The 25953-nt window shown below is 39.2% G+C and overlaps 1 protein-coding gene across 1 annotated transcript; it reads left to right on the forward strand.

Moving 5' to 3' along the window:
* The first annotated feature begins 40 nt into the window (after positions 1-40).
* On the forward strand, positions 41-24176 carry LOC111345614 (WASH complex subunit 4). The gene is made up of 36 exons (XM_088760161.1): positions 41-157; positions 229-368; positions 1229-1282; positions 1758-1823; positions 2304-2349; positions 2852-2999; positions 3105-3147; positions 3764-3867; positions 4092-4212; positions 4845-4962; positions 5094-5221; positions 6065-6225; positions 6627-6744; positions 7091-7216; positions 8441-8548; positions 8897-8938; positions 9571-9619; positions 10310-10365; positions 10599-10721; positions 11295-11357; positions 11744-11860; positions 12522-12614; positions 12738-12813; positions 13146-13300; positions 13966-14040; positions 14127-14321; positions 15190-15343; positions 16350-16416; positions 16973-17059; positions 18034-18097; positions 19110-19193; positions 19588-19684; positions 19944-20038; positions 20492-20590; positions 20998-21109; positions 22636-24176. The coding sequence occupies exons 1-36, from the start codon at positions 112-114 to the stop codon at positions 22698-22700; spliced, it is 3495 nt and encodes a 1164-aa protein (XP_088616287.1). The 5' UTR covers positions 41-111; the 3' UTR covers positions 22701-24176.
* Positions 24177-25953: the final 1777 nt, after the last annotated feature.

The following is a 25953-nucleotide window of genomic DNA, read 5'->3' on the forward strand; positions in this document are numbered from 1 at the left end:
AAAAAAGGGCTGTGACAAGAATTGCGTATGAGCCTCCCCCGGTGATAAAACTAAAAAAAAAACACATGAACAACATTTTCGACTTATATCTCTTCACGTGACACTTCCAAGATGGAGGAAGGATGGCACCTTGATGCTTTTGACGACGGTTCACTAAGTAAGTTTAAACACCTTACATTGACACCGGCATGAGCTTCAAAATTATTAACGAGGCTTTATTACCTGCAGAACTCGTCGGCGAAGCACAGTTGAAAAAATATGGTCAATTTTTGGAGGAATACGCTTCACAGCTTAAAGCGATCGAGGATGCCTTGGACGACTCTGTTGGAGATTCGTGGGATTTCAGTCTTGATCCCATCGCGTTGCAAGTGAGTAAAAAATTACAATGAAAGTTATTTGTTGATTTATTAAGATACACGTTGTTATCATCCTTGAGTTATCGAAATCTTAGTTACTCTGCATGTGTTATGTTGATATGCCATACCACCCCCCTATCACTTTCATCTCAGCCCCTAACCCCCCCGACTCCACCTCTCCAGCTAACTTCTATTTTAGTAAGAGGGTTTTTATCCCCTCGAGTCCCATAGGCGATGAATCTGTAACTTCTCTTGACAATTCTAATATATTTTCCAGCAAACAGTTAATAGAATGTACATGCCTGACAGTCACGGGTTGCTACCTTCATAGCCTACCGTTTCTCTCAGCTAAAGTTGCAATTCTTACTGGCTACTAAAGGGAGAAGGCTTATATGAATCAGTCCCCCTCCCAAATAATTTCCCCTCATTTTCTCTAAAAACACGAAGAATTATTTTCTAACTTGGATTTGAACTTAGAGATCTGACATTCCAAAGTGTGATTTCAAAGAGCCTTGCCACTTCATACCACTTTAAGATTTAAGAGTCCCTGATTAAAATTCTGGAAATTCCTTGGGGGAGGTGGATCATCAAGGACTGCCTGGAATGGAAAATCCTGGGGGGTGGGGGGTGCAAATCAAAAAGTCTTCTGTGGTGGGTAGGGATATTTTGTGGAACCACACAATAGGGGGAGAGGGTTTGAAGTGCTGTGTTTCTCTACCATAATTCATATATTTTTTCTGTAGTAATTCATTGCATCTTAAAGGGCTATAATTATTTCAATTTTGTTTCAATAATCCGAACATCTTCGTGGGAGGATACCATGGTAAAGGGGGAACTATTTTAATAATAACAATGCTTTATTTTTGAATTAGACACTGCCGTATGAGCAGTCAAGGATGTTGGAGCTTATCAAGACAGAAAACAAGGCTTGTATTGCTTTGTATTGCATTTTGTTTTGTTTGTAATAGAGATTGAAACACGCAGAGTTTTATGAGGACTCTTAACTTGTTCATGATACCTGATAAGTTTTATGTGCATTTGAACATTTTAATGAAATAAATGTTCATAATACAGTGTGTATTGTAAAGGAAATGATATCCTTCATTTGACACAAAAGTATGTGCAGATATTTGTTTGTCAATGTCATCTGTTTATCTGTATCTATTTACACCAATCAAGTGCAAGCAAAAAAAACTAATTGATTACAGTTACTATTATGAATATAATAATGATGATGATGATAATCATTTTAATTGTAAAAAAATGTTGATAACGAAAAAAAAAAAATCTAAGGTCCCAGTTCAGAATTTCAGCCACGGAGTATTTGATATTAATTTCTACTTTTTGATTCCAATGACAAAGTTTAGTAATCCATAAAGTAATTTTATTCATCTTGTATAGGTCTTCAACAAAGTGATCATGGTGTTTGCTTCCTTGTGTCGGGAAATGGATCTGCTGAAGCATGAGGTGAGAACGTCTTATAACCATGGCAAACTTCTCAAACAATTTTTCACTGAAGCAGAAAAAGCTGCTAAAGCATTGCTTTTTGTAGAGATGGGGTGGGCTAATATGGTATATGGACTTAACGGGGGAGGGGGGGGGGCGGGGAGAGAGGGTCAGCACTTGAGCCCTGACTTAGTCATTTAGTTGTGTTCTTGGGCAAGACACTTTTGCTCTTTATTCTTAAATGGGTTTCAGTGAACTGTCAGGAAATGTTACAGAATCTAGGGGGGTACCTGTTATGGACTTGCATTCCATTCTGGGGGCTGAAGCGACACCCCCAGTTGCTAAAACCCTTTAATTTCCATAAGTGACCAAGACAGAATTTCTCCTAGCTTACAATATCAATGCAACATCAAGCAGAACAGTGATGAGATTAAAAAAAAATTCAAGTAGGGGATAATTCTCTGAAATGACTTTTTTTAAAAAAACTCTTGAACTTTTCAGGCCACAACAAAGTTCTACACACCTCTGTTGCTTTACGAAGAAGCAGGTATGAGAGAGAAAAAAACTGAACTAAATATCATACACAAGATATTTCGTGATATAGGGGAATATTTTTTGCTGCAATCTCAGATTGCACACTAGATTAAGATTAAAGATCTTGATTATACCATATGTACAAAATGAAGTCTAAGTAGATAGATTTCATAAAACTCTTAATTGTTTTGCATATTTTTTGGTGATAGCAATCGTTTCTCATGTTTTCCTGTGAAATTGTGTGGGTAAATTAGGGAGCCAACAGACCAGATTGGTCTCTTGTGGGTGCACAACATGTTCAAAGGTGATGACCATAACATGATTTGACGAAGATCGTCTACATTGTCTTGTTTTGGGATTTTGTGCCATGTGACACTCATTAACCAATCATATGGCCAGACTGCTATCCCAGATATGATTGGGTAGTGAGTACCATGAGGTACAAAATCCTGGAGTCTGATTGGCTATTTCCCATAGTGCTCCTCGTACTACTTACTATATTTTTTTTCTTTCAGGAGCAGATAAAGAGCAGGTCCAAGAAGGAGACAATCAAGTTCGTCTCGGACGAATGTTACCTCTGCTACAAGATATCTCTAGTTTTGTGATACGTGCCTATGAGGTTGTCAAGGACGTGATCCAGCAGTTAGCTTCATTACATTCAAAGTAAGATTTATTGATTGACAATTTGCTGAGCACCTTTCCTCAATGTTGCGTATGCTGTCGTGCAAAAGGTGTTAGGAAGTAACAAACATTTTTTTTTCATTCTAGAGAGGGTCCTAAAGTGATGGATGTGACTGGAGTTCATTTCACAGTAAGGAGTTTTCCTCTTAATTAATGTAACCTGTATTTTACTGTGATGTGATTTTAATAAACCATTCTATCTATCTATTTATATCCTAACATCAGTGTGCATTTTCTCCATACTTTTCTCTTTACATTTCTTGAGTTTAACAGTCAAGAGCTTAGTTAGTTAGTGATCATTTCTTTTTTTCTCCTAACCTTAATGTTTGATGAGGCTGAGTGAAATTTAGGCAAGGCTAAAATCGAGGCATGCTGGTCAGCGGGGGTTGTGCTGCGGGAGCACCCCTTTGCAATTGCAGGGTCACGTGGTGCTCAGTACGTTTTGAGATTGTCGCGGATCTCAGTGTCAGCTGCTTGTTGTGTAGGAGTGATAATGTTTGGAGAAATTAGATGGTAGTCACTCGTAGGGGGTCAAAAGGCTTCCATCAGACTGTACAGTATGACTAAAAAATTCCCATTTTCCCTGTGTTTTTTTTTTTATTATTTTGTTATAGGTGATGCCATTTCTATACAAATAGATTATCGCTATTGTCACTTCATTTGTGTTATTTCATAATTGCTCATTGTATCACGCTGCAAAAAAATCATTATCATAATTTTTTTAAAAATGTTTCCTATTCCAACAGACTGTTTTTGAACATCTTGCTGGACTGCTTGGAGTGCTAATCACTTTGGATGAGATTATGGATGCCAGTCACACTCTAAAAGAACACTGGAAGCAATACAGAAGGTACCTGCCCTTGTGAGGCATATCATACAGTTGGTTGGTTAGCTAGTGAGCGAGCGAGTGAGGAAGTGTGTCTGTTAGTCCATCGGTCAATCATGTTTGTCAGTAGATTTACTGGTGTTGCAGTGATAAATACATTGTAAATGAGCTTCTCTGCAAAGCTATTTCACATGCATGCAATACATGCCTGGTTTTCATATTCAGGTATCCTTTTCTTTAACTTACAGAATGTTAAAATCAGTACACAACAATACTGCTTTGTTTGAGATTGACGAGGCAAAGCTGCGTCGGCTTGAAAAACTCCTCATGAGTTTGGAAGGGCAACTCCTTGATGGTGTTATATTACAGGTACAACCACTGACCTTCAATTGGATGACAAACAATATTGAGAACTTCCAAATGCATATGTTAATTTTGTGAGAGGTTACTGGTACATTGCTTCTTTGCTTCAGGTTCTGCCACACTTCAGTAATTGTGTTGTTTTCTTGCGCAGTTACCGGTCACTGTGCTGATGTCTCAACTCACTGACAACCACTTTACTGACACCACTAGTCAACTTGCCAACTGCTCTTAAACTGCTGGTAGACTTGTCATCATCAACTTGCTGACAGCTTTGCTATTTTGGCAAGTTGACCAAAGACAGCTGGTGGCCAGTTTACTCACAAAGTGGGTCAGTTGGTTATTGACAACTTGACATGTCAACAAAGTGACCAGGTATTTGGGCAAGACACTTTACTCTGACAGTGCCTCTCTCCACCGTGGTACACAAATACAGTGTAAGTGACGGTGAACTGTCAGGGAAGTCTGAGGAGAATCTTTGGGGGGTGGGGTTGGGGGGTTTACCTGCAGTCGACTAGCATCTCAGGGAAGTAGGGTTAATCCTAGTCATTTGAAATGAGATAAGCTGTATAGAAGTAGTATAATCCTCTGAATACAAGCTGATTTACACTTATTTTTTTATTTATGAACATTTATTCCAGAACTGCATTGAGCAGCCATTTGATAGTCAGTTCATAAGAGTGGCAAGAAATGGTGAATTTGGCGAGGAATTCTTATACAATATCAAAGTCATCTTTCAAAGTCTTGATACAAGAATGAGTAAGTACTAAAAAAAATTCCCGAAATTATTTTTGTAAGAGGTGTTTTTTTTTTCCTTTCAATGTTTTGCCTGCAAATTTTGTAAGTAGAAAGGAATGCTGATTTATCGGTTCTATTGTTTTGATTTTCAGATGAGCCTCATGAGGTTGATCAGCGTCACAAGATTGTTGGCCTGCTTGGTTTGTTCATCTTACAACATCAGATCTACAGGGGCATCGACAGGAAGTTCTTTAGCAAGTTTTGGGACATTCACAAAAAGGTGGATCAATATAGACTTGATCCATGTCATGATACAGTAACGGCATAACTGAGAGTGGCATGTGATGGTGTATGGTCTTACATTAAGTTCCATCCACAGGCTTAAAATTTAAAACCACCTTGTATACCATAAGAAACATAACCTTGAAATTTCTGCTTGTTAGCCTTCAGGGCTTTAGGGCATCAGGGCTTTAGGGCTTCAGGGCTTTAGGGCTTTAGGGCTTCAGGGCTTTAGGGCTTCAGGGCTTCAGGGCTTCATCCGCGGACATTACAGTTAGAATCTTGAGAAGGACTGTTGTCGGAGGTGATGACCTTCTCAAGACTACACTCACCCAGACAATTGCACAACACTTTCACATGTTACCCCCAGGTTCAAACCATTTACTAAGTTACAATCATTTTGGAAAGTATAATTAACATCACCTCATGAAAATACTGCTCAGTACTGCATCACTGCTTAGAAGCTTCTGCCAGGATTACCTCTCAACAAATAAACAGATTAATTATCTAATTTTAGTTACCTTGTGTATGTTGTAGACTCGAGACACCTTTTCTGTTCTATAATCAACGAATGTATTCTTTCACTTTTAGTCGAGTAGTATTAGGAAGTACTTCGGGACTTCCAGGATTTTGTGCAAGGTGGTACAAACTAACCAATCATATCTTGGATGCCGATCCGGCCACATGATTGGTTAATTTGTTCCACTTTGTAAAAATCCTGGAATCTGATCGGCTATGTCCCATAGAACCCTCGTATACTACTTTGTCTGTATACTTAATTTCTTTTTTTTGTTTTGAAGAGTTGATTTAAATGGATGACTGTAAACCTTTTTTTTTTTTTCAGGTCCCAGCTGTGCATCTTGCAGGAGACATTATGTTCTTTCCAAACGAATTTCTTCTTCGAAAAATTCCTCATCTAAACAAGATTGTGGACAAGAAACAGAGGCAAGCTGTGGAATCCTCTAAGGAACAGTACTTGACCAACTGTAATCAAAACTTGGTCAGGTGAGAGAGAATTTGTCTGTGCTTTTTCATGAATCATTTTCAAATACGTTTTGGTAGAATTCGCGGTTACATTAGAGCGTTGTTTAATGGAGTGTCGTAAAACAAAAACCAAAGAAATCTTACTACTTATGAATAAGATTATAACACCCAAGATTTTGTCACGTTTCCGAAGGCTTACTGCTACCCATTTCTTCCCTGGGAGGATATACATGTTATCTGCTGTGAGAGTAAAGTATATTTCTCGAGATAACAGTATCAGCTAGGGTTCGAACTCAGACTCTTTAATCCAGTGTTCAACTTGCTGACCGTACGACCTTTGCGTGTCAAGCTATAGATATACAGGGAGATTGATGTCAAAATATTGTTTCAAATACATGATGTTGTTGTGTTTGTCGTGTCAGGGATGCACAGCTGTACCAGATGCAGGTCAGTTCCTGGATGGTTCACATGGAGTCCAGCCTCAACAAGGGAGGCTCCTTGGTAGACGATCTCAACACACGATGTGTTCTATTCATTAAGGTAAGTTGTAGCGTTGTAGCTTGTGAAGAAGCTTACGCCAAAGGAAAATCGTTTGCAAGGGGGGGGGGGGGGGCGGGAGGTGGGTGATCTAATGGTGGTCTCTATACATTTCCTGAGGTGCTGACAAGGAGAATTTGTCAAACAATCAAGAGCTTTTTTAGTTGGTGACCATATCCTTAATTCTCGTGACCTTTATGTAAGTTGTGGGACTAACCCCAAACTCAGGTGCTTGTCAACCTTTGGGCCAAAGGGTTAAAGTTTACGTTGTTGGAAACTCGCTTTTGGTTCAAGTTTTTTTAAGCTCGAACAAGCCATATTTTTTTTCTCAGTATTTCACATTTTTCAGGGAGTCCTTATAGCACACACTGTGAGTCACTTGGTGCGTACTATCATGAACATGCATCTGGTGTTATCGAAACCGCTGACCAAGTCTTGTGTAATGGCCCTGTGCAGGCTTACAGAGCTTTTAAAGGTAAGAGCACCCTTATACAATTTTACTCTATGTCACATCGTTGTAAGACTAGAATAAATGTTTCCTTTAAGCTGCGAATGTAAAGGAACGAATTGAAATTATACCACAATTCGCAGTGAGGTCTAAATCTGATTGTCAGATTTGCTGTTGTCGATAAGAGTACAGACAACGCCGCTCGTGTCAACGTGTCACGCAACGTATCACGCACTGTAAGAATCGATTTGTTTGACGTCAATTTTGGGGTAAAAAACAAATCGACAGTGGTTTAGGGTGGTCTGTACACTTATCGACAACGATATTCGTTATCACAGTGGTCAGACGTTGTTACAGACTCACTCGGCTGCGTCTCTCTGCGTAGGTCCTTTGCTCATAGATCTGCAGTAGCATGGAATGCACTTCCCGATAATTTTAAAGATTCCCCAAATTTATCTATTTTTAAATATAACTTAAAACAATCCAAGCAAACTGTCATGAATATTAATTTTGAAAAGGGAGGTAATGTTATACAAAACATGAAACCAAACTTTCACTATTACTAAAATTTTATGGTTTACTTAATTTATTCAACTTATAAATTCTACCATGTCTTTGTTTTGTAATAATAGACTATTTAGTTTAGGCAGGTCCACATCAGCTGTAAAGTTGCGCAAATTTTAACCTGCGTTATCAAATAAAGTTATGTATGTATGTATGTATGTATGTATGTCTCGTGAGTTCACAACATTTTGGCGACTGTGAGGACCATTATAGTTGTCCATAAGAGTACAGAGCACGCCAAACCACTGTCGATTTGTTAATCATAATATTGACCAGGAACTCTGTCGCAAGCATTTTCCGTGGCTCCTCAATCGAAGTTAATGAAGAAGTTGACAGTGAAAAAATAAGGAAGTACATGTACATGAAATGAAATAAAGTGCACGATCATGAGTGCGTTTTTGGCTTCTGGAGAAGGGAGCTTAACCTGTAAGTCTTCAATTTTCAAATTTGTTAAGCGTGTTCTATAGCTCAGGTTGAAGACCGTCCAACTGTGATCAGTAATTTGCGTCATATTTTAGGATTTAGAAACTTGGAATAGTGATCAAACCCAACGAAATTTACAATCAGTTCTTGTGATATCCAGATTGGTTTAGATTCTCTACAGAAGTACATGGTCAACAGGCTTCTTGGGTTGTCCTTAAGCAATCTCTACAGCGCACCATAAAGTTCAACTGTCTTTCTCTGTAGGCCATCGAGCACACGTTTCACCGGCGCAGTATGCTGATAGCAGAAAGTGTTAATCACATGATCCAGCATCTGACGTTCATGGCATTAGCTTGTATTGACACCGCTAAGGTACGCGAAGTGTACATGTGGGTGCTGCACTCACTTTCAGTGCGGCCAATTTTGCGCCTGAAAGTGATTCATGTCTTAAAGTGTATAGGACAAGAATTATTTTTACCCGGTGTTTGATTCTTTGAAACATGAACTAAACGAAAACTGGTTTAGATATGACCAAAAGAAATTGCCTTTTGCCGCCTGAAATTCACCCATTTTGCTTAAAGGCGTTCTCTTAATGGGAAGAAGTCGAACAATCATTTTGAAAGATGTCTTTTGTCTGCAAGGAGTTTAGTTAAGGTCTAAACTTTTTCAACATACAATCAAACGCATTTGTACCGAGATTGGAGTATTTCTATTTTGCAGAAACGTATTGCAGCCGACAAGAAATACACAGACAAACGACTTGTGAGTTTACATCTTACAATTATCTTTTTGCTTTGGAACTCGAAGACAAGTTTAGCTCAAAGCGAGACTCTTCCCTTATACTGGAATTAAAATATGTTTTCCCTCTAGATAACTTCGAACGCGCGAAAAACGCTCATTAAATTCTTCAATGTAGAGTCAAAAGCCGTTTACTCTTGCTGCTTTTATTCTTCTCCCTGTAACAAATCTATGTAATTCAACGCAAGATATCTATTTAAAGAACGTATCCGTTTAGTGATCCAAGTAGCCTCGATGATCGGTTGTCAATCAGGTTTGAATTTTTGCTGCGTAACTAATGATCAGTCAAACAGTTCACGGATCTTCTTCCATTAAAGACTAGAATCAATACAATACAGAGACGTGTATTATGTAAGGATGCTATCACTGACTAAACCTCGGGCGTCTTTACAGGGTGAAGCTTTTTATCAGTCGCACCAGAAAGTGCGATGTAAAGCATAAACTTAAAGTTCGTTGAGAAAGATCTCCGTAATGAAAAATTGATTTAATGTCGTAAATCGGATTTTCTGGACAAATTACTTTTTTTATGCTTGGGCACGCAATCAATTTTTTGTTTCTCTTTTCAATGTGATTCAAAAAAATGTTCTTTACTTCAGGACGTATTGGCAGCGCTTGTCTTGGTGCAGAATGCTCTCAATGGTCCAGGTACTTTGATTCACATGCAATTTCGCCTACGATTTCATACAGGAAACAGTTTGTGAGAATCGATACACATGTCAGGCGAAGGGTGTTTTGTCTTGATAATTGACCAAGTTATCTTAAACTATGTAAAAAGAGATGTACAGGAGCTGGAACGGAGAACAAATAATCAGATCCAGTTAGTTTACTCTTCCGAGTGTTTGATAAGTGGTGGCAATATGTTGTGCAGTAGAAGCTCTCAGAATTAACCTCAGGGAGGTGTGCACCGTCATTAGCGCCAGATCCCCGGCAAACCTTTCCCGACTCGTCTCAATCTTCCCGCGGGTGGAGAAGTGCGCGCTAATAATGAGGGCCTGGACACAGGCTAGCGGATTTTAAACGTACAAGCTGCGCCAATGTATTGTCGTCAGTAGAGAGATTGAGCTGTCGTCAGAACAGTAGGTTACCCTGTACTAGTCTTCTCGGAGAGGGACGAATAAATGGAGGTCCCGTCTCCTACAGGGTTAGGGGTAGGAGACGTTAATTTCCCACACACGAGATTACTGTGTGATGGATGTCCCCCCCTGGGGTGGGAATGGGTGGGATTTAATGGGTGGACTACTCGCATGGATCGCATGTTCCGTTCTAGTCCTGCCCTACTGCGGTAATGCAGTAAAATATGGTGAGATTAATTTCCATTGCTTTGCTTTTCTTCAGCCACAAAGGAGCGTAGACTTGTCGCCATGTTAGGCCTTCATGTAGGCGTCCAGATGGTGAGTTTTTCCATTATTTGGTCTAAAATCGTTTAGCGTCTAGTTGTTGATTGAGAATTTAACAGTGACATTCTGTCCGTCAAAAAGTGCACAGGGTAGAGAATTTAAGAGTGACAGTCTGAGTCATAAATGTACAGATAGAAAATTTGCCAGAGACAATCTGTGCGTCAAAATGTACCGATCGTCAATACTGTATAAAGTCCTTTTTTTTTTTTTTTACTTTGATTACGCAGAAATCTTTCAGAGATGACGAGATGGCCAGTCTAACCAGTGTAATGAAACGAATAAACCTGGTCAGTGATCTGAGAGCAAGAGTCAGAAAGGCGTGTGACTGTGGATTTCTTCACTGGCACAGGGCAAGTTACTTGTTTTCTTAATTTTTTAGCTTTTCCTGGCTTGTTCCAGGCTTTTGGATCGTCAAACGAGGCGCGATGGTAAACGGTGCGATAGAAACGGAGGAGGGGATGAGGGAGACAGGTTTGGGCTTATTCACTCGCTTGTTCTATTGTTGGGTTTATCGTTAGCTAAATGGTGAGTTGTGATTCGGTTCGTCGGCTCGTCGGTCCGTCGGTTTATCGGATCGTCCGTTCGTCGGCTCATCGGTTCGTTCGTTTGTTGGTTCATCGGCTCGTCTGTTTGTCTACTAGTTGATTGTGGGCTCGTCGGTGCGTTAGGTCGTCGGCTGTTTACGTGTCGTTGGTTGGTTAATCGGCTGTTTACGTGTAGTTCATTGGTTTCTCCCCCCTATACGTGCGAATTTAAGGCTTTTCGTTTTACAGTTTAATGCTTACCTGCCTCTGTCCCAGTCCTTTCCCTCACCGAACAATCAGTCGAATTCGGTTTGTCAGTGCGTTACCTGTGCTTGTCATTTGGAACTCCTAAATGTAATCGGACAAAATGGATGATCTCTTTTTATCTTTCTGTTGTAGGTTGTCTTTCCAACGTACTTAACAGACTTGTATGAAAGTGCGACAGATGTGCATCGAATTCATGTAAGAGAAAGAATCCTGTGGCAATTAGCTCTCTAAGTTTCCCTCTCCACACGAGAAAAGATCTGCCATATCGGCCAATTATGAGGTCGATGACGGTGTATCACACGTTTTTGCGTTTATAAGGTTGAATTGTGAAACTCGACTTTTTGTTTGATATGCGTGTTGACAGCCTTCAAAACTTAAGTTTGCAGTGTTTTTGACCTTCTTTGCTTAAAAAAAACTGCTAGAAAACTATTTTTGTCAAGAAAAAAACAGAGTAGAGAATTGGTTTCAGTCAACTTGGCGCCGCGTGCCTCGTTGGGTATTTACCATTTCATATCTAACGCGAGCACATGGAATAATTCTCACATATCCTTAATATCGCAGACTTCCTTGGTTTCTTTCAGTACATGATTAGCGCGCTGGGAGACTGTGTCCCAGTCCTTCAACGAGTGAAACACGAACCAACACCGCAAGTCATGCTGGAATTGTTTGAGAAAGAAATTGGTGACACACTACATGAAGTGAGTATGTTGTATTAAAGAGCATTGCCTCGTGGTTTCTTTTGTCTGTTGGTCGGTGTCTCGTTCTAGATGCGTAAATATGCTTGTTTTGAAGTTCTATTAAGCTTTATTTCAACAGCAACAACAACAAGAATAAAAATAGATACGTGATAATGTGTTGAAATGGGAAGAATCTTCAAGAAGCGCCACAGCACCATTCTAGGAGGAAACTCCAACCTATCTATAGACCTACTAATATACACACACAAAAAAAAAAAAAAAATCAAAAATGTATATACAGAAATTCAAAGAGTTAAAAATGTAGAAACCTTCAACTTAAAATCTGCCATGGATGATGCTTCTTGATTATCAAGTGGGAGCCTATTCTTCTCATAAAGCTAAATTTAAGTAAATTAGTCTAAGAAAAGCTGGTTGAAAGGTTTGGAGTATCCATACTTCTCGATGTCTTCAAAATGACGTCATACCAGTGAACACATTGCTTTGCCCCCTCTACTCTCAATAGTTCCTGCTCTGAGTCAGCGTGACAGGAAACTAGCTTGACCTTGCGTGACATTTTTCAGGGGTATTATAGTAAAGTCTGTTTTGGTAAAATCGGGACATTAAGGTAGTGTGACACGGTCCCTTCGGCAAGCTCTGTATCTTTGATGTTTTCTTTGCCTAGAACTTGCTTCAACCACTGTGCCGTGACATTGAAACAGATCTACGACTTCACATCCATCAGCATCTGCAGTTAGATGACAGAAATCCCTTCAAGGTTTGTTTCTTGGCTATGTGGTTACGTAGCTGATTTCTTCTTTCTCTATCTATCTGTTCTTATCTTGGATATTGTATGGTGCTCCCAATTCAATTTAGAACTTTTAATTTTTCTTTCGTTCAGGTTGGAATGAGAGACCTTTCTCAGTTTTTGAAAATGAGGCCAGTCAGATTTTTCCATCAGTTCATCAACATCAAACGTAAGTACTTTTAAACCTTGCTATACCGTGTTTCAGCCTTTGTAATCATTTGGTGGAAAAGTAACAAGAATTTTTTGGATGTGGTTCAATTTATTATGTTGTGTGAGGTGGTTCTAATTTTCAACTTGGTGAAAAACTCCAGTTTTACTCAAGAAGCTAGAGTCGCTCTTGGCTATCGCCTCGCGCGACTCTTACGCTTCTTTCGTGCTTAGCAACCTCCCGCATGCATCCATAACTCAATAGTGTACGCTGTGGTGTTTACCGTTTGTTAATTATACTTTTTTGTTTCTTTGAAAACGTGTCAGAGAACTTTGTTTTTTTTTTTCTTGTAGAACACGTGACTCATTACCTGGATACGACATTCTATAACTTGACGACAGTAGCCCTTCATGATTGGAGAACCTACGGAGAGATGAGAAACCAAGCAAAGCAAAAATATGGCTTGGAAATGACTGAAGCTCACCTTCCCAGCCAAACCCTTGAACAGGTGACTACAGAGTAGCATCAAAGACCAAATTTTTTTTGAAAGAGTTACGTCGTGGTCTGCTTTTCTTGGAAAATTTGACCCATTGTTTTTATGTCCACCTGTTCCAATCCGTTTTGAACATGTGTTTGTTTTTTCGTTCGTTTGTTCGTTCGTTGTTCTTTCGTTCGTTTGTTTGTTCGTTACCTTTTGGTTGTCTAATCGTGTTTTCGTTCGATTGTTCATTCGTTTGTATGGTCGTTTCCTTACAGTTGTCGAATCGTTCTTTTGTTCGTTTGTTCGTTCGTTTGTCTGTTCGTTACCTTTTAGTTGTCTAATGGTTGTTTCGTTCGTTTGTTTTTTCGTTCCTAGGTGTTTTCGTTCGCCACCTTTCGGTTGTCTAGTCGTTCTTTCGTTACTTCGCTCGTTTGTTCGTTCGTTCGTTTTTTTTTGTTCGTTCTTTTTTTTCGTTCGCCACTTTTCAATTGTGTGGTAGTTCTTTTGTTCGTTCTTTCATTTGGTTGATTAGTCGTTCGTTTGTTCTGTAGTTTTCCTTCACTCGTGACTAGATTTCTTTGTTCCTTCGTTTTAACGTTCGCTTGCTCATTCGTCCGCGCAATCCTTAATCCCTCAGCTGTTTTTTCTAGCTGTCTAGGTTAAACTCCAATTACCCCGTATCTTTTCCTCAGGGTCTGGACGTGTTGGAAATTATGAGGAACATTCACGTGTTTGTCTCTCGGTATCTGTACAATCTCAACAACCAGGTAGGGAAATGCCTTTTTTTGCAATTCTCAACAAGAATAAATGCTTTGTAATGATACCTGAAACTCCCTGTCATTTTTCGTTTCAGATTTTCGTCGAACTTGCATCCAATAACAAACATTTGAACACCATAAATATCCGTCATATTGCAAATTCCATTCGCACACACGGCTCAGGGATCATGAACACAACCGTGAATTTCACTTATCAGTTTCTGCGCAAGAAATTCTTCATCTTTTCCCAGTTCTTGTACGACGAGCATATCAAGGCAAGACTCATCAAGGTATGTGTGATAATGTTTATGGTGTAACGGGGGGGGGGGGGAGGGGCAGGGAAAGGCAGGGGTGGCAGGGGGATTAGTCCAACTCCGCTTTTCGGGTAGTTAAATTGTCCTTAGCGTCGCGAAAAATAGGCCATGGCAAGAGATTCAATCCCTTATACTTTGTAATCACCGTTCCATCATGATTGCGCTTGGTGAAATGAAGTGTTTTATAGCACGCCCTTCACGGCCCTGTGCGCATTTTTATTGAGAGGCATTTATGAAAAATCCCTGTATGAAGACAGTTCGCGATGGCGCGAACAGTGCGGTCTTGTATGACCCAGTCAGATGCAAAATGCAAGAAGAAAGGAAAGAAGATGAAATACTTCGTGGCCGAGTCAGGTCGGGCCGGACGGAAAAGTAATGGGCTCGAAGGTGATGACGTGGTGACTGAACATGTCTAGCTTTTCAGTTGTACATTACATAGTAGAAGTCTTTCTTTTTTTTTTTTTCGAATAGTAGATTTTTTGAACTTTAAAAGTTGTTTTTGAACAACGGCCAACTTATGCATATTACAAATGGATTAAAGTCACATTGGACACTGTGAAGATTGAACAGAGGTGTTCGAGTTCCAAAGAACTACGTAAAGGACTTTTCAGGAAGTTAGAGTTGGGTTAGGCGCTTGGTTTGGTGAATAGTGAGACCTCCAGTCCCCCTCCCTCCCCTCCCTCACGTTTCAAAACACCCCATCACCTCTGTGATACCCATCAGTTATGCATGCAACGCCCTTCCATTATATTTACTTTGTTTATGTGCAAGGTTCTTGTTTTCTAAAGCAAGGGTGTTTGATAATAATTATGGGCCAAGATAAAATCTCATGTTTCTTTTGCAGGATATCCGCTTTTTCAAAGAGACGAAGGAGCAGTTGGATCAAAAATATCCGTTTGAACGGGCCGAGAAGTTCAACAAGGGAATCAGGAAACTGGGTTTGACTCCTGAGGGTCAAACATATCTGGATCAGTTCAGAACTCTGATTAGCCAAATCGGTAAATTGTCAATTTTGTTGGTACCTTCAGAAGTGCTGCTGTGATGAAAAATTCCTCGTCTCGTTCCCTTTCGAATGCGAGATAATTTGCAACTTTCTTTTTCGCCAAGGCAGTATCAGTATGCGGACAGAAACAAGAGGACTTTTTCAACGTTGTAGTACTTAAACTGCTAGAACTGAGTGGCATTTAGATTCTCCTTTCAATATTATTAAATAGTCCTGTGAGCAAGTTATGAGAAGAAAAAATCTTATGAGGGGATGTGACTTTTTGTTCATTTGACAACAAATTCTCTCAACTGATTTTGTAAAAAAATGCATGGAAGGTAGGAGGGAGATTTATTCATGAATCTGAGTAAAGTCATTGAATAGAAAATTGATCAAGAAATTTATACCGCAATCAAAAAGATTACCCACTATTCCGTTCTGACGAGGGGCTAGCGCTTGAAACGTCAGCTGTTAGAAACTCCTCAACTCAATTGATAAAAACCAAATTACATTGAAATGCCTCTCATCGAAGCAGCACTACAGTTTCTTTCGAAATTTATAGCCTTAAACATTTCAGTAAGTCGACTGTTTTTTCCGCTACTCAAAAGTGATTTTTAAAATTCTTTATTGAAAGGTTAAAAATACGAACATTTTTATAGCTGGGGGTACCCTATATGCTACACCTTCAGTGGTACTTCTTAAACTGTCAACTCCCATGATTGACCAAGATAGAATTTCTCCTTACAATATCAATACAATATCAAGCAAACAACTGAGGAGAATAACGGCCAATAGTAATTAGGAGATTATTTGTTGATCCAATACCAAATTCTCCAAGTAACATCATAGGAATTGTATGACAGTCAGTTAGGAGAATTACCAATGCGATCTTGGTTGTGAAGGGATTTTTAAATTTTTTTTATATTTGAGGCAAAAATGTTCTTTGATAGTGTTAGGGCAGTGTTCATTACAAACGCGAGCAGAGACATGTTTTCCGACTTTTGTTTCTTATTTTTCTTCAGGGAATGCTATGGGCTATGTTCGAATGATTCGCTCTGGAGGTCTCCATTGCTGTAGCAATGCCATTAGGTGAAGCATCTCATCTCAATATTTCTTATGTTTTAATTTCTATTTTGCTATTTTGAACTCTAGCTTCCTAACGCTTTTTTTGCGGAAAAGAATCCGCTACACTAATAAAGTATTAAGGGACACCTAATATATTCAAGGAGGTGGCAAAGTTCCCATCACCTCTCTTTCGACAAACGAGTCAAATACTCAAATCTTTTATTTGAGTACATGTACTTGGCTGGTATTGGCTTATTGTATCCTTGGTTGTGATTGGTAGATTCTGATGCTCATCGCGGGGTGTTTCAATTGAGCTTCGTAAAACCAAAATGAGCCTATGTAGACTTGGAGTAACAGGGAAAGCGCGGGAAAACGCGGGCGACCATAGTGTAAGTTTTGCATCTGATTGGTTGAGAGGGCGGCGTGAATTTCTTGGACCAATCACAGAGCGAAGTAAAGGAAAATCAAAACAATCACGGACTACAATCACGGCAAACAGGCCGCTTCCTTAGCAATTCGTGCAATTCGTTCCTGTGCCGACAAGAAATGACTCACGTAATGTTGTTGTTTATCTCTGTAGATTCGTTCCAGATCTCGAAGACATTGTGTCTTTTGAGGAACTGGTAAAAGAGGAGAACCTTTCAGATGAATCACAACAGGCGTCCAAGTGAGTTTAATGAATAACTGACACTGATACCCTTTGAAATGCTAAGGATGCCAAAGGGACGCTTTCGAATTTGCTGATCTGAGCATTGTGTTGTACGTGTCACAAATAAACCCTGTAAATGGATGGGTTTTTTGCTATCTTTGTGATAACATCATTCAAGATGGACTCATTTCTTTTATTTCTAATATCCATTTTTACTCGTGGATATGCAAAGTAATATGAACGAGTAATGTGGGGATTCGATGAGCAATTTTTGCGTCGTTGGCTTTGCCTTGGTAGTCTGGGAAGAGCGTGCATCTTGTCAAAGATGGCGGACAGATTGTTGGGAGAATGAAGGCTCCATCCTGTCTCTTATTATCACAGGAACATTGGCTTTTCGTACAATCGCCGTACGTTCTAATTGTTCTCTCCAAAGTCTATCCACAAGTTCAATAGCGCTTCATAGTAGTTGTTTTTTTTTGCGCAGTAAGAGTGAGAGTAGACGCCACAGAGTCTCTGAAAAACTTCGTCATCAAATTTCGCAGTCTTTCGATTATCTAAAACGAAAGTAAACCTGCCGTTCTTGTTACGAACTTGTTGATTATTTATTTTTATTTATATATTTAAGTTTTCAGTACAATACAATGTACGAGGCGATTAAAAAATAGCACTTGGAATCCCCTGAGTAATATGGTAATAATACGACTAAATAAGGGAACGCCGGTTATGAATAATTTTGGAATATGAGAAACTGAACGAGACCCCTGAATAGCAGTGGTACTTCCAAGACACTTAGGACAAATTATTTTCTAAGACTTTACGTTGTCTCGGTCAAAAACTACACTCAGATGGTTGAAGAAAATAGCTGTTTGAAAATGCGTGAGGTACAACTTGTCTTATTTGTATCAGGCCGGGATTACATTCCAGAGGTTAGCTATTAGTGTAGGTTACATTATTAGACTAGGTACTTGATTTAAAGATTGTGATCGTTCTAGAAACTTGGATGCTGCTATCAACGACTTGGCCAAGAATTTCGCTGGTGCAACGGAATACTTCAAGGTAACTCACGATCCCTTTTTTACATTTGTTAACCTTTGATCCTCGAGAGTGACTAGAATTTAATTTATTCCTTACGCCATCATCCCTGAATAACACACTAGGGTCACGAGAATAAAGGAATAATAATAATAATAATAACAATAAAATAATAATAATAATAATAATAATAACAATAACAATAACACTAACAATAACAATAACAATAACGATAACAATAGGAATCATCATCATCATCATCATCATCATCATCATCATCATCATCATCATCATCATCATCATCATCATCATCATCATCATCTTCATTTTACCCGCGGCAGTGTTTATAGCTGAAGTGCTAGTGGGGCCGAGCAAACAACTGAAACAAATAATTCAAATTGAACATAACATTGTTAAGAATCCCAACTGGCTGGAGGCAAACCAGTTGGCTATTTACAAGCGTGGCCGAGGATTTGAACTCGGAGCTACCGTGAAACAAATCCAGGTAGTGGTCAGGGCGGGACTCCAGCCCCGGAGCGCTGGATTGCGAGTCCGACACGCTGACCACTCGGCCACGCTGCCTCCCAAATGAGGAAATGATCACCAACTAAAGAAGCTCTTGATTCTTAAACAAATTCTCCTTGTCAGCACCTTGCGAAATTTATGTTAGGGTGTAAAGGGTAAAAATATACTTATTTCAGTTGGTAGCGAAATCTCCATCACCCAAAGTATTGGAATAACACCAGACTAATTTTCTGCTGGCGTTCCAATTTCCGAAGGGGGTGGGTGGGCGGGCTATCTTTGAATCGAAATGGGGAAATCTTTGGATAGCTTATCAAAAAAATCTCGTTTCTTCTTTACGTTTTCACTCTTTAATAAAATCGACGCAAAAGTCGCAAATATTAAAATCCTTTCTGTGAAATTGTGGGGTACGAATCGGTTCCTCTGTAGTAGTGCCCAGCCAAAATTCCCCCCATATCCCTGTTACGTTAATTTTACTCATACTGACAGTACAATTACTTTTTTTTGTCGTTAGCTTCTCGTCGATGTGTTCGCACCAGAATTCAGAGACAGCAAAAACATGCATCTAAGAAATTTTTATGTTATCGTGCCTCCTTTGGTAAGCTTGTCCCATGGGGCCACTTTTTGTTTTCGTTTGAATATTTTCAACTGTGTCAACAATAATCAAGGATTGTTTTTGTTTTTCTTTACTTCACCTCGTGATTGGTCCAGAAAGCGCGCTTTATTTTCTCAAGCAATCAGATTCAAATTAAAACCCACTGTGTCTCGGTCACCCATGTTTTCCCGCGCTTTAGGCAGTTTGCGCGGGAAAACGCGGAGTTTTCTATAGGCTGCTCTTGACATTTGTCTTTTATCTGATTGTTCATTGTAATAACTTTGGTTTTGTTTTTACCGTATGCGACACGTAAAGCGCACCAATCAGTTTCAATGTGGTAGTAGTAGAGTTTCCATTATCTTCAAATTAAACCGGTCTCGCGTTTTAACCTTTGTAGACGCTGAACTTTGTGGAATACATGCTTAGTTGCAAGGAAAAGCTCACCAAGAAGAACAAAATTGGAGCCTCTTTTACTGATGATGGCTTTGTAATGGGTGAGGTTACTGACCTATTCTGTGCTTCCGTTATTGGTGATACTAACAGTGCGCAGGACGGTTTTTTCTCCTTTTTTCGCTCTTTGATTGGCGGAGAAAACTAGGGTCATCCTCTCAGCCAATCAGATGCAAAACTGAAACCGGTTGCCTTGGTGATGCCCTTGATGCTCGGGAGCTTGCTGCCCTCCTGTGTAGCTACCTTAACTGCCCTGAAAACTGTTGATGAAATTTTTCATAACCAAATTACTTTTTCTTGCAGGGGTGGCGTATATCTTAAAGTTACTTGACCAGTACAAGGAGTTTGATTCTCTGCACTGGTTCCAGTCAGTGCAAGACAAATACGAGAAAGAAAAGGTGAGTAAAAACACTTTTTAAACAGCAGTTTGAAATCATATTTATTTGTCCTTGTTTGCGAGAAGCTTCGTGCCTACAGTCGATAGGGCAGCCCAGTGGTTAGCGCGGTGGATCCTGGATGGAGGGGTCTGGGTTTGAGCCCTGGCTGAGTCATTGTGTTGTGATCTTTGGCTCAACTCACAGAGGGCTGCTCTCTACCCAGGAGTACTTGCGAACTGACCAAACTGTTTAGGGGTGCGGTGGGTACTTTTTATCTACTAGCATCCCATGTGTAGTTCATCCCATTCATAAGCTGGTTGTCTTAGTTTCGAGACAAACCTTCGTCACCGCTAACTACGTTGTTTTGTGTTTGGTACGAAAAATTGATCCCTTACAAGTGAGAAATTCTTCTTTCTTACTATTAGGGACGCTTTTACTATGTTGATTTAAGACTGTCTGTGTCATTTCTCTCAGGCTGAAGTGAAGGTTTCGCTGAGCCGTGGGAGTGCGCGAGATGAAAAACTACAGCAAACCATGAATCTAACTTTGAAACGACTGAATACTTATCAACAAGTGAGTATCGCTCGAGGAAACACGGGCAGGTCGTGGATAAATTGTTGCGGTTTTACGACGGTTATCAGCAGGATCTTCAAGTGGGGATGTCCTTCACGAGCATTTAATTTTTCCCATACTGATTTATTTGAAACTGAATGCAAAGTATGAGCAGGCTGTTTACGTGGAATAATGATAATCTTATTGTCGCAGGTTACTGCGGCGGGTTGCACGCAATTGATGCGCGATCAATGTCGCGGGAATATTTCGTGAGATGTTAGCAGATTTTTACAGACCGCTGACCACTACCTGCAGTAATTTACTCGCGATCAGATGCAGTATAGTTGTTCGCCACCCACGACCTAAAAAGACTCTCTCTAGAAGCTAAAAAAAACTCAACTGTTATCATCTCTCGTGCTCTATTGCAGGAGTTTGAGTTGGTCTACTTCTCGCTAAACAGCGCAAGGATCTTCTTCAGGGCGGATAAAACCGCCGACGAAGAAAAGGAGGAGAAAGAAAGCAAGGAAGCGTCCTCAGAAGGTAGAAAAACGTATATGTCATAGAGCTCTAGTAAATGAAAAGCGTCGAGGCTTCTATCCCAATTGAAGAAGTTATAATAATAATAATAATAATAATAATAATAATAATAATAATAATAGTAGTTTATTAAACTCTCTTGCAGTAACTTACTGAATTAACGAGTTATGATACAATGAAAACTTAATAAGAACGACTATGTACATGTCTGTATACATTAAGTACAAGTTATATACACTACACGGAACATACAGTTAAAAATAAGTAAAAGTTAAAAAGTCTTCGGTGCGTTTCGTTCTACAGGTAGTAACGTTTCTATAAAGATACAACTGGTCTGATTTGTGCCTGAGGTTATAGGGACAGGTATCGTCTAAGCGTGTTGGTAGAAGAGGATGGAGAGGGTGGTTTAAGTCCTTCATTTTGCACATATACTCTCTACATATCTTATCTCTTCTATACACAAGGGTCTCCACCCGTGCTAACTCGAGGGCTTTTGAGTAACTATCGGCACATGAGAAAATTATCTTAAGCGCCCTTTTCTGTATGGATTCAATTTTGTCAGACAGATAACCTGGAATGGATTGCCATACTGGTACGGCGTACTCCATAACAGATCTAACAACGCTTGTATAGACCTGTTATATCTTCTCTGAAAAAAAAGAAAAAAAAAAAAAAAACGGCTCCTCCGGCCCCTGTTTTACAACGCTTTTTAGAGGATCCTTAACAAGAAATTGCGCAGATTGTTCCCCACCTATCATTTTTGTCTTCACTCCTTTTCGGCCCACTCTGGGAGTTGAAGAAATTATCAGACTGTTCTCTTATGAATTTAAAACCACCTATTATTTCGATAAAAGGCTGATAGTTTCGAAAGAAACTATTTGGGGGCTACGTCGGTGGGGGTAACGAAATAATTTGGATATATCAACAAAGTTGAAATGGTAAATTGGCCACCGTAACGATTACAAAAGCTGACGTTTCGAGCGTTAGCCCTTCGTCGGAGCGATACCTTAATCAACATCGGTGACTAGTGTATCAATTGACGTAGACCATTACGTCGACAATGTAGTTTTCAATTTCCAGGTTTGTGTAGACTACGAGCAGTCGTTGCTTTTTGACGAAGTCCTTCGCGCGAGTTAAAAGAACCAGTTAAAATAAAAAATGATGTTAGCATGCCGCGCGGAACTATGGGAATGGGGCGCGAAACATTTCGTGCGTACATTTCGTGTGTATATTTCGTGCGCCTCTCCCAGACTTCCGCCTGTGTGCTAACATCAACTTTTTTTTTCACTTTATGTGTTTTGGCTCGTGCCACTGACTTCGCCCAAAAGGAGGGACTACTCGTAGTCTGTAATTTGCGCGATGTTTAGGGAGGTAAATGATAAATTTATTGCAAATCGACTATTGGCAATGCGTCCTTGGACGTCTTTATCAAAGATAAGAATACTTCATTGTTGAAGTGCTCTTTTCTCAGGGAAATTTTTACGGGCGCGCGGAAACTGATGATTTTTCTGTGCTTTCTCTTCCTGCAGGTACCCCCTCAAACGAGGAAGCTACTCCTCCTCCGCCCCCCCCTGTCGACGCAACTGGAAGTTAAGTTCAGTTAGTGACCCAAGGAAGTCACTAGAGATCCATCTCCATATGATAAGGAAAAAAAATTTTTTCTTTTATTCTTCTACAGAATGGCAGCGAAAGGAAAACAATTGATAGATAGATAGTGTAGGTAGATAGATAGTTTATTTGTAAAAAGCTTGCAGCCACTAAGCTGGAGTGTGTAATTATAGCAAGAGTATTGTTTAGTGAGCCAGCACCAGGCACATGGCTCTTTTGATTTTGTCAACGGGTAGATTATGAGCAGTCCCCTTTTTTCGTCCGAGATGTTAGCGCACAGCGCCTCACTGGTAGAGTTTTCCGCGATGCGCTAACATAATTTTTTTTTTTCACTGATTATATTTGGACTCGCACGACCGAAATCGCCGATAAGGAAGGAAAGCTTGTAGTCTATTCAATATACAGCGGGTTCAATACTCGGTTTGGATATTTAGCACTCGTTCTGTAGAGAATACGCCTGTTGTGCAAGCCAGGACCTAATATTATGTATTAATGTCAAGTCTATGCAAGTAATGTTATTGGAGAAATGACGGCCTGAAATGAAGGAGCGTATTGGGGACTGGGGAATAGTTAGGCATCGAAAGTATAAACATAAATATGTATGTCACGGGTATGGCACATCCCCCACCCCACCCCACCCCACCCCCCTTGCAACACATACGTCTATAATTTGTCTTCAAATTTCAAATTGGGTTTTATTGGGAACAAGGCAACAACTGGCCAAATGAACTTTGATTACTAGATAATGGCACTGATGTAGCTTCTGGTACAGTCTATATGAGAAGTTTTGATTATTTTTGTCCAGCGTTCATTTTGACCAGGCAACTAATTGACATCATACACCACTAGAAATTATTTCTGAATTTTCACGTTTTTATAGCGTCCCTAACTGAACGAAGGTAAATACAGAAAAAATTATATGTAAAATCGTACTTCATAGTTTTTATTCCAGTAGAAAAGACTTTGTTTCTATAACTATAAGAATTGATTTGTGAATTGAAAAGTTGCAATTGTCTTATCAACTTAGTACAACGATCGTACAGATCACGTTCGCGACACATGTACGATCGCTGGTCACGTTTTTGTGCGATTGCCACTTTCGCAGCGATTAGTTGGGAACAAAACTTGATGTGGGAATTTTCGGAACAGTGGTGATGGTCGATTCGATTGCGATGATCGCTGCGACCGCTAAATACTGTGGTTTCCATAAGATGACTACGATTGCAGATTTTTTGTGCTTTTGCGGCGGTCACAGAAATCGTAGCGAAAACACGGAGTCAAGGCTTTTCAGTACATTTTGTTTTTGCAGAACTAAGATACAAGGTGGCTGTGACCAGGAATCAAATTATCCAAGGAATAAAGCTTTAATTGTTGTAGTTATTGTGTTAATTTTTGTTGATAGTAAAGTGAAAATTAACCTTAATTTTCTATGGCAAATAAACTATATTTGAAAACCTTTTAATTTATCTCATTGTATTCTTTCCTTCAACTCGCAAGAAAAATGTTTTTTAAAAAAATCTCCACCTTGGTTTTGATGTTATTTTAAAAAAGCCTGAACCTTCCTTTTGATATTTTAAAAAAATCTCCACCTTGGTTTTTATGTTATTTTAAAAAAGCCTGAACCCTCTTTTGATATTTTAAAAAAATCTCCACTTTTCTTTTGATGTGATTTTAAAAAATCTTAACCTTGCGTATGCGTTGGACATTGTTTTGCTTTTTCTAGGTTCAATATCGTTTTTAAAGAGCCCATGAGTGAAGCGGAAATGCATCTTGGATTAGAAAAACTCTATAGGTATCATTCCTACTCTTAACGAACTTGATAATTGTTCTTTTACACGCAAGAAAGGAAGTGATGATCATGCTATTATTACCATATATTGACAAAAGGGAAGCATCTTCATACCGAAAATTGGCAGACGAAGTTTCTATGTACTTAAAAGGGATTAAATTCTATAGTCGCATTTGCACAACCGTAAGCCGTAAATTGCCCAAAATGTTAACCGTTGGCCGTAAAGTCATCGCCTCATTGAGACCCTTAATTGAATGAGAATTTGCGGCGCGAATATCTAACCTTTGTAGTATTAACAATATTAACTTTTAGTATATACACACTTAGTGATATTGGCGTTTCAAGCAATCTGATTGGTTCGCTATCTCGGGCTAATCAACAATGTACACCTCTGAGCGAGTGGATAATGTGAAAAACAAAATAGCGGGCGTAAACTCGCGTTTCGCTAAAGTTTCAGAAGCAGAAATTGCCTTTAAATGGCTTCCTTTTAATTTTGTCGAGATCACTTCGTGTGTATATACTAAAACAATTATTCTTTTCAATCTCGATGAATAGTGGCTTTCGGGAATATTTACCTCACCGCTTCGCGGCTCGGTAAATATTTAGCCACTATTCACCTCGATTTCAGAGAATAATTGTTAAATATTTTGCTAATATCAATATACATTTTCATCAGCGCAGAAACTAATATGTTACAAAAATCTAACTGGAAAAAAAAAACAAAAAAAAGCAACAAATAGAAAAGGTTAAAATCTAATAATGAAATAATATATATGCTAAACATGTCAATAAAATATCTAAAAATGTATAATAGTGTAATTTAAGTACAAAAATATATATAATCTAATCTAATGTAATTCGGTGTTTAACCACTAAAAGCTTCTTTAAATAAATACGTCTTTAAATATTTTTTAAAAAGATTCAACGATTTTGAATTTCTAATATAATATGGAACAACATTCCAAAGTTTTAGTGCGGCTGTTTCAAAAGATCGGTCACCGAGTGTGGAGTACATCTTCCCTTTAGCTAATTCCAGTAACAGATCTTCATTACAAGATCGTAATCTGTACCTTCTAGGGGTCTTTAACTTAATTAATTCTAGTATATAATTAGGCGCAAGCTCATGAACAGCCTTGAAAGTGATCAGAAGGATCTTAAATAAAATACGTTGACGAATGGGCAGCCAGTGAAGTTTAAAAAGTAACGGAGTAATGTGACAATATTTACTAGCCATAAATATCAGCCTTGCCGCTCCATTTTGCACTCTTTGTAACTTATTTATTTAATAGTCTGGCAGCCCAAAATATAAACTATTGCAGTGGTCGGATACGACTGTAAATTAATGAATGAATTAAAATTTCAATCGATTTTTGGGTTAAATATTTCCTTATCCTACGTAAATTATATAGGTGATAAAAAGCTGTACTACAGTATCATTTAGTCAGAAAAT

This window comes from Stylophora pistillata, chromosome 5 (assembly GCF_964205215.1).
Source record: "Stylophora pistillata chromosome 5, jaStyPist1.2, whole genome shotgun sequence".
Classification (NCBI taxonomy): Eukaryota; Metazoa; Cnidaria; class Anthozoa; order Scleractinia; family Pocilloporidae; genus Stylophora; species Stylophora pistillata.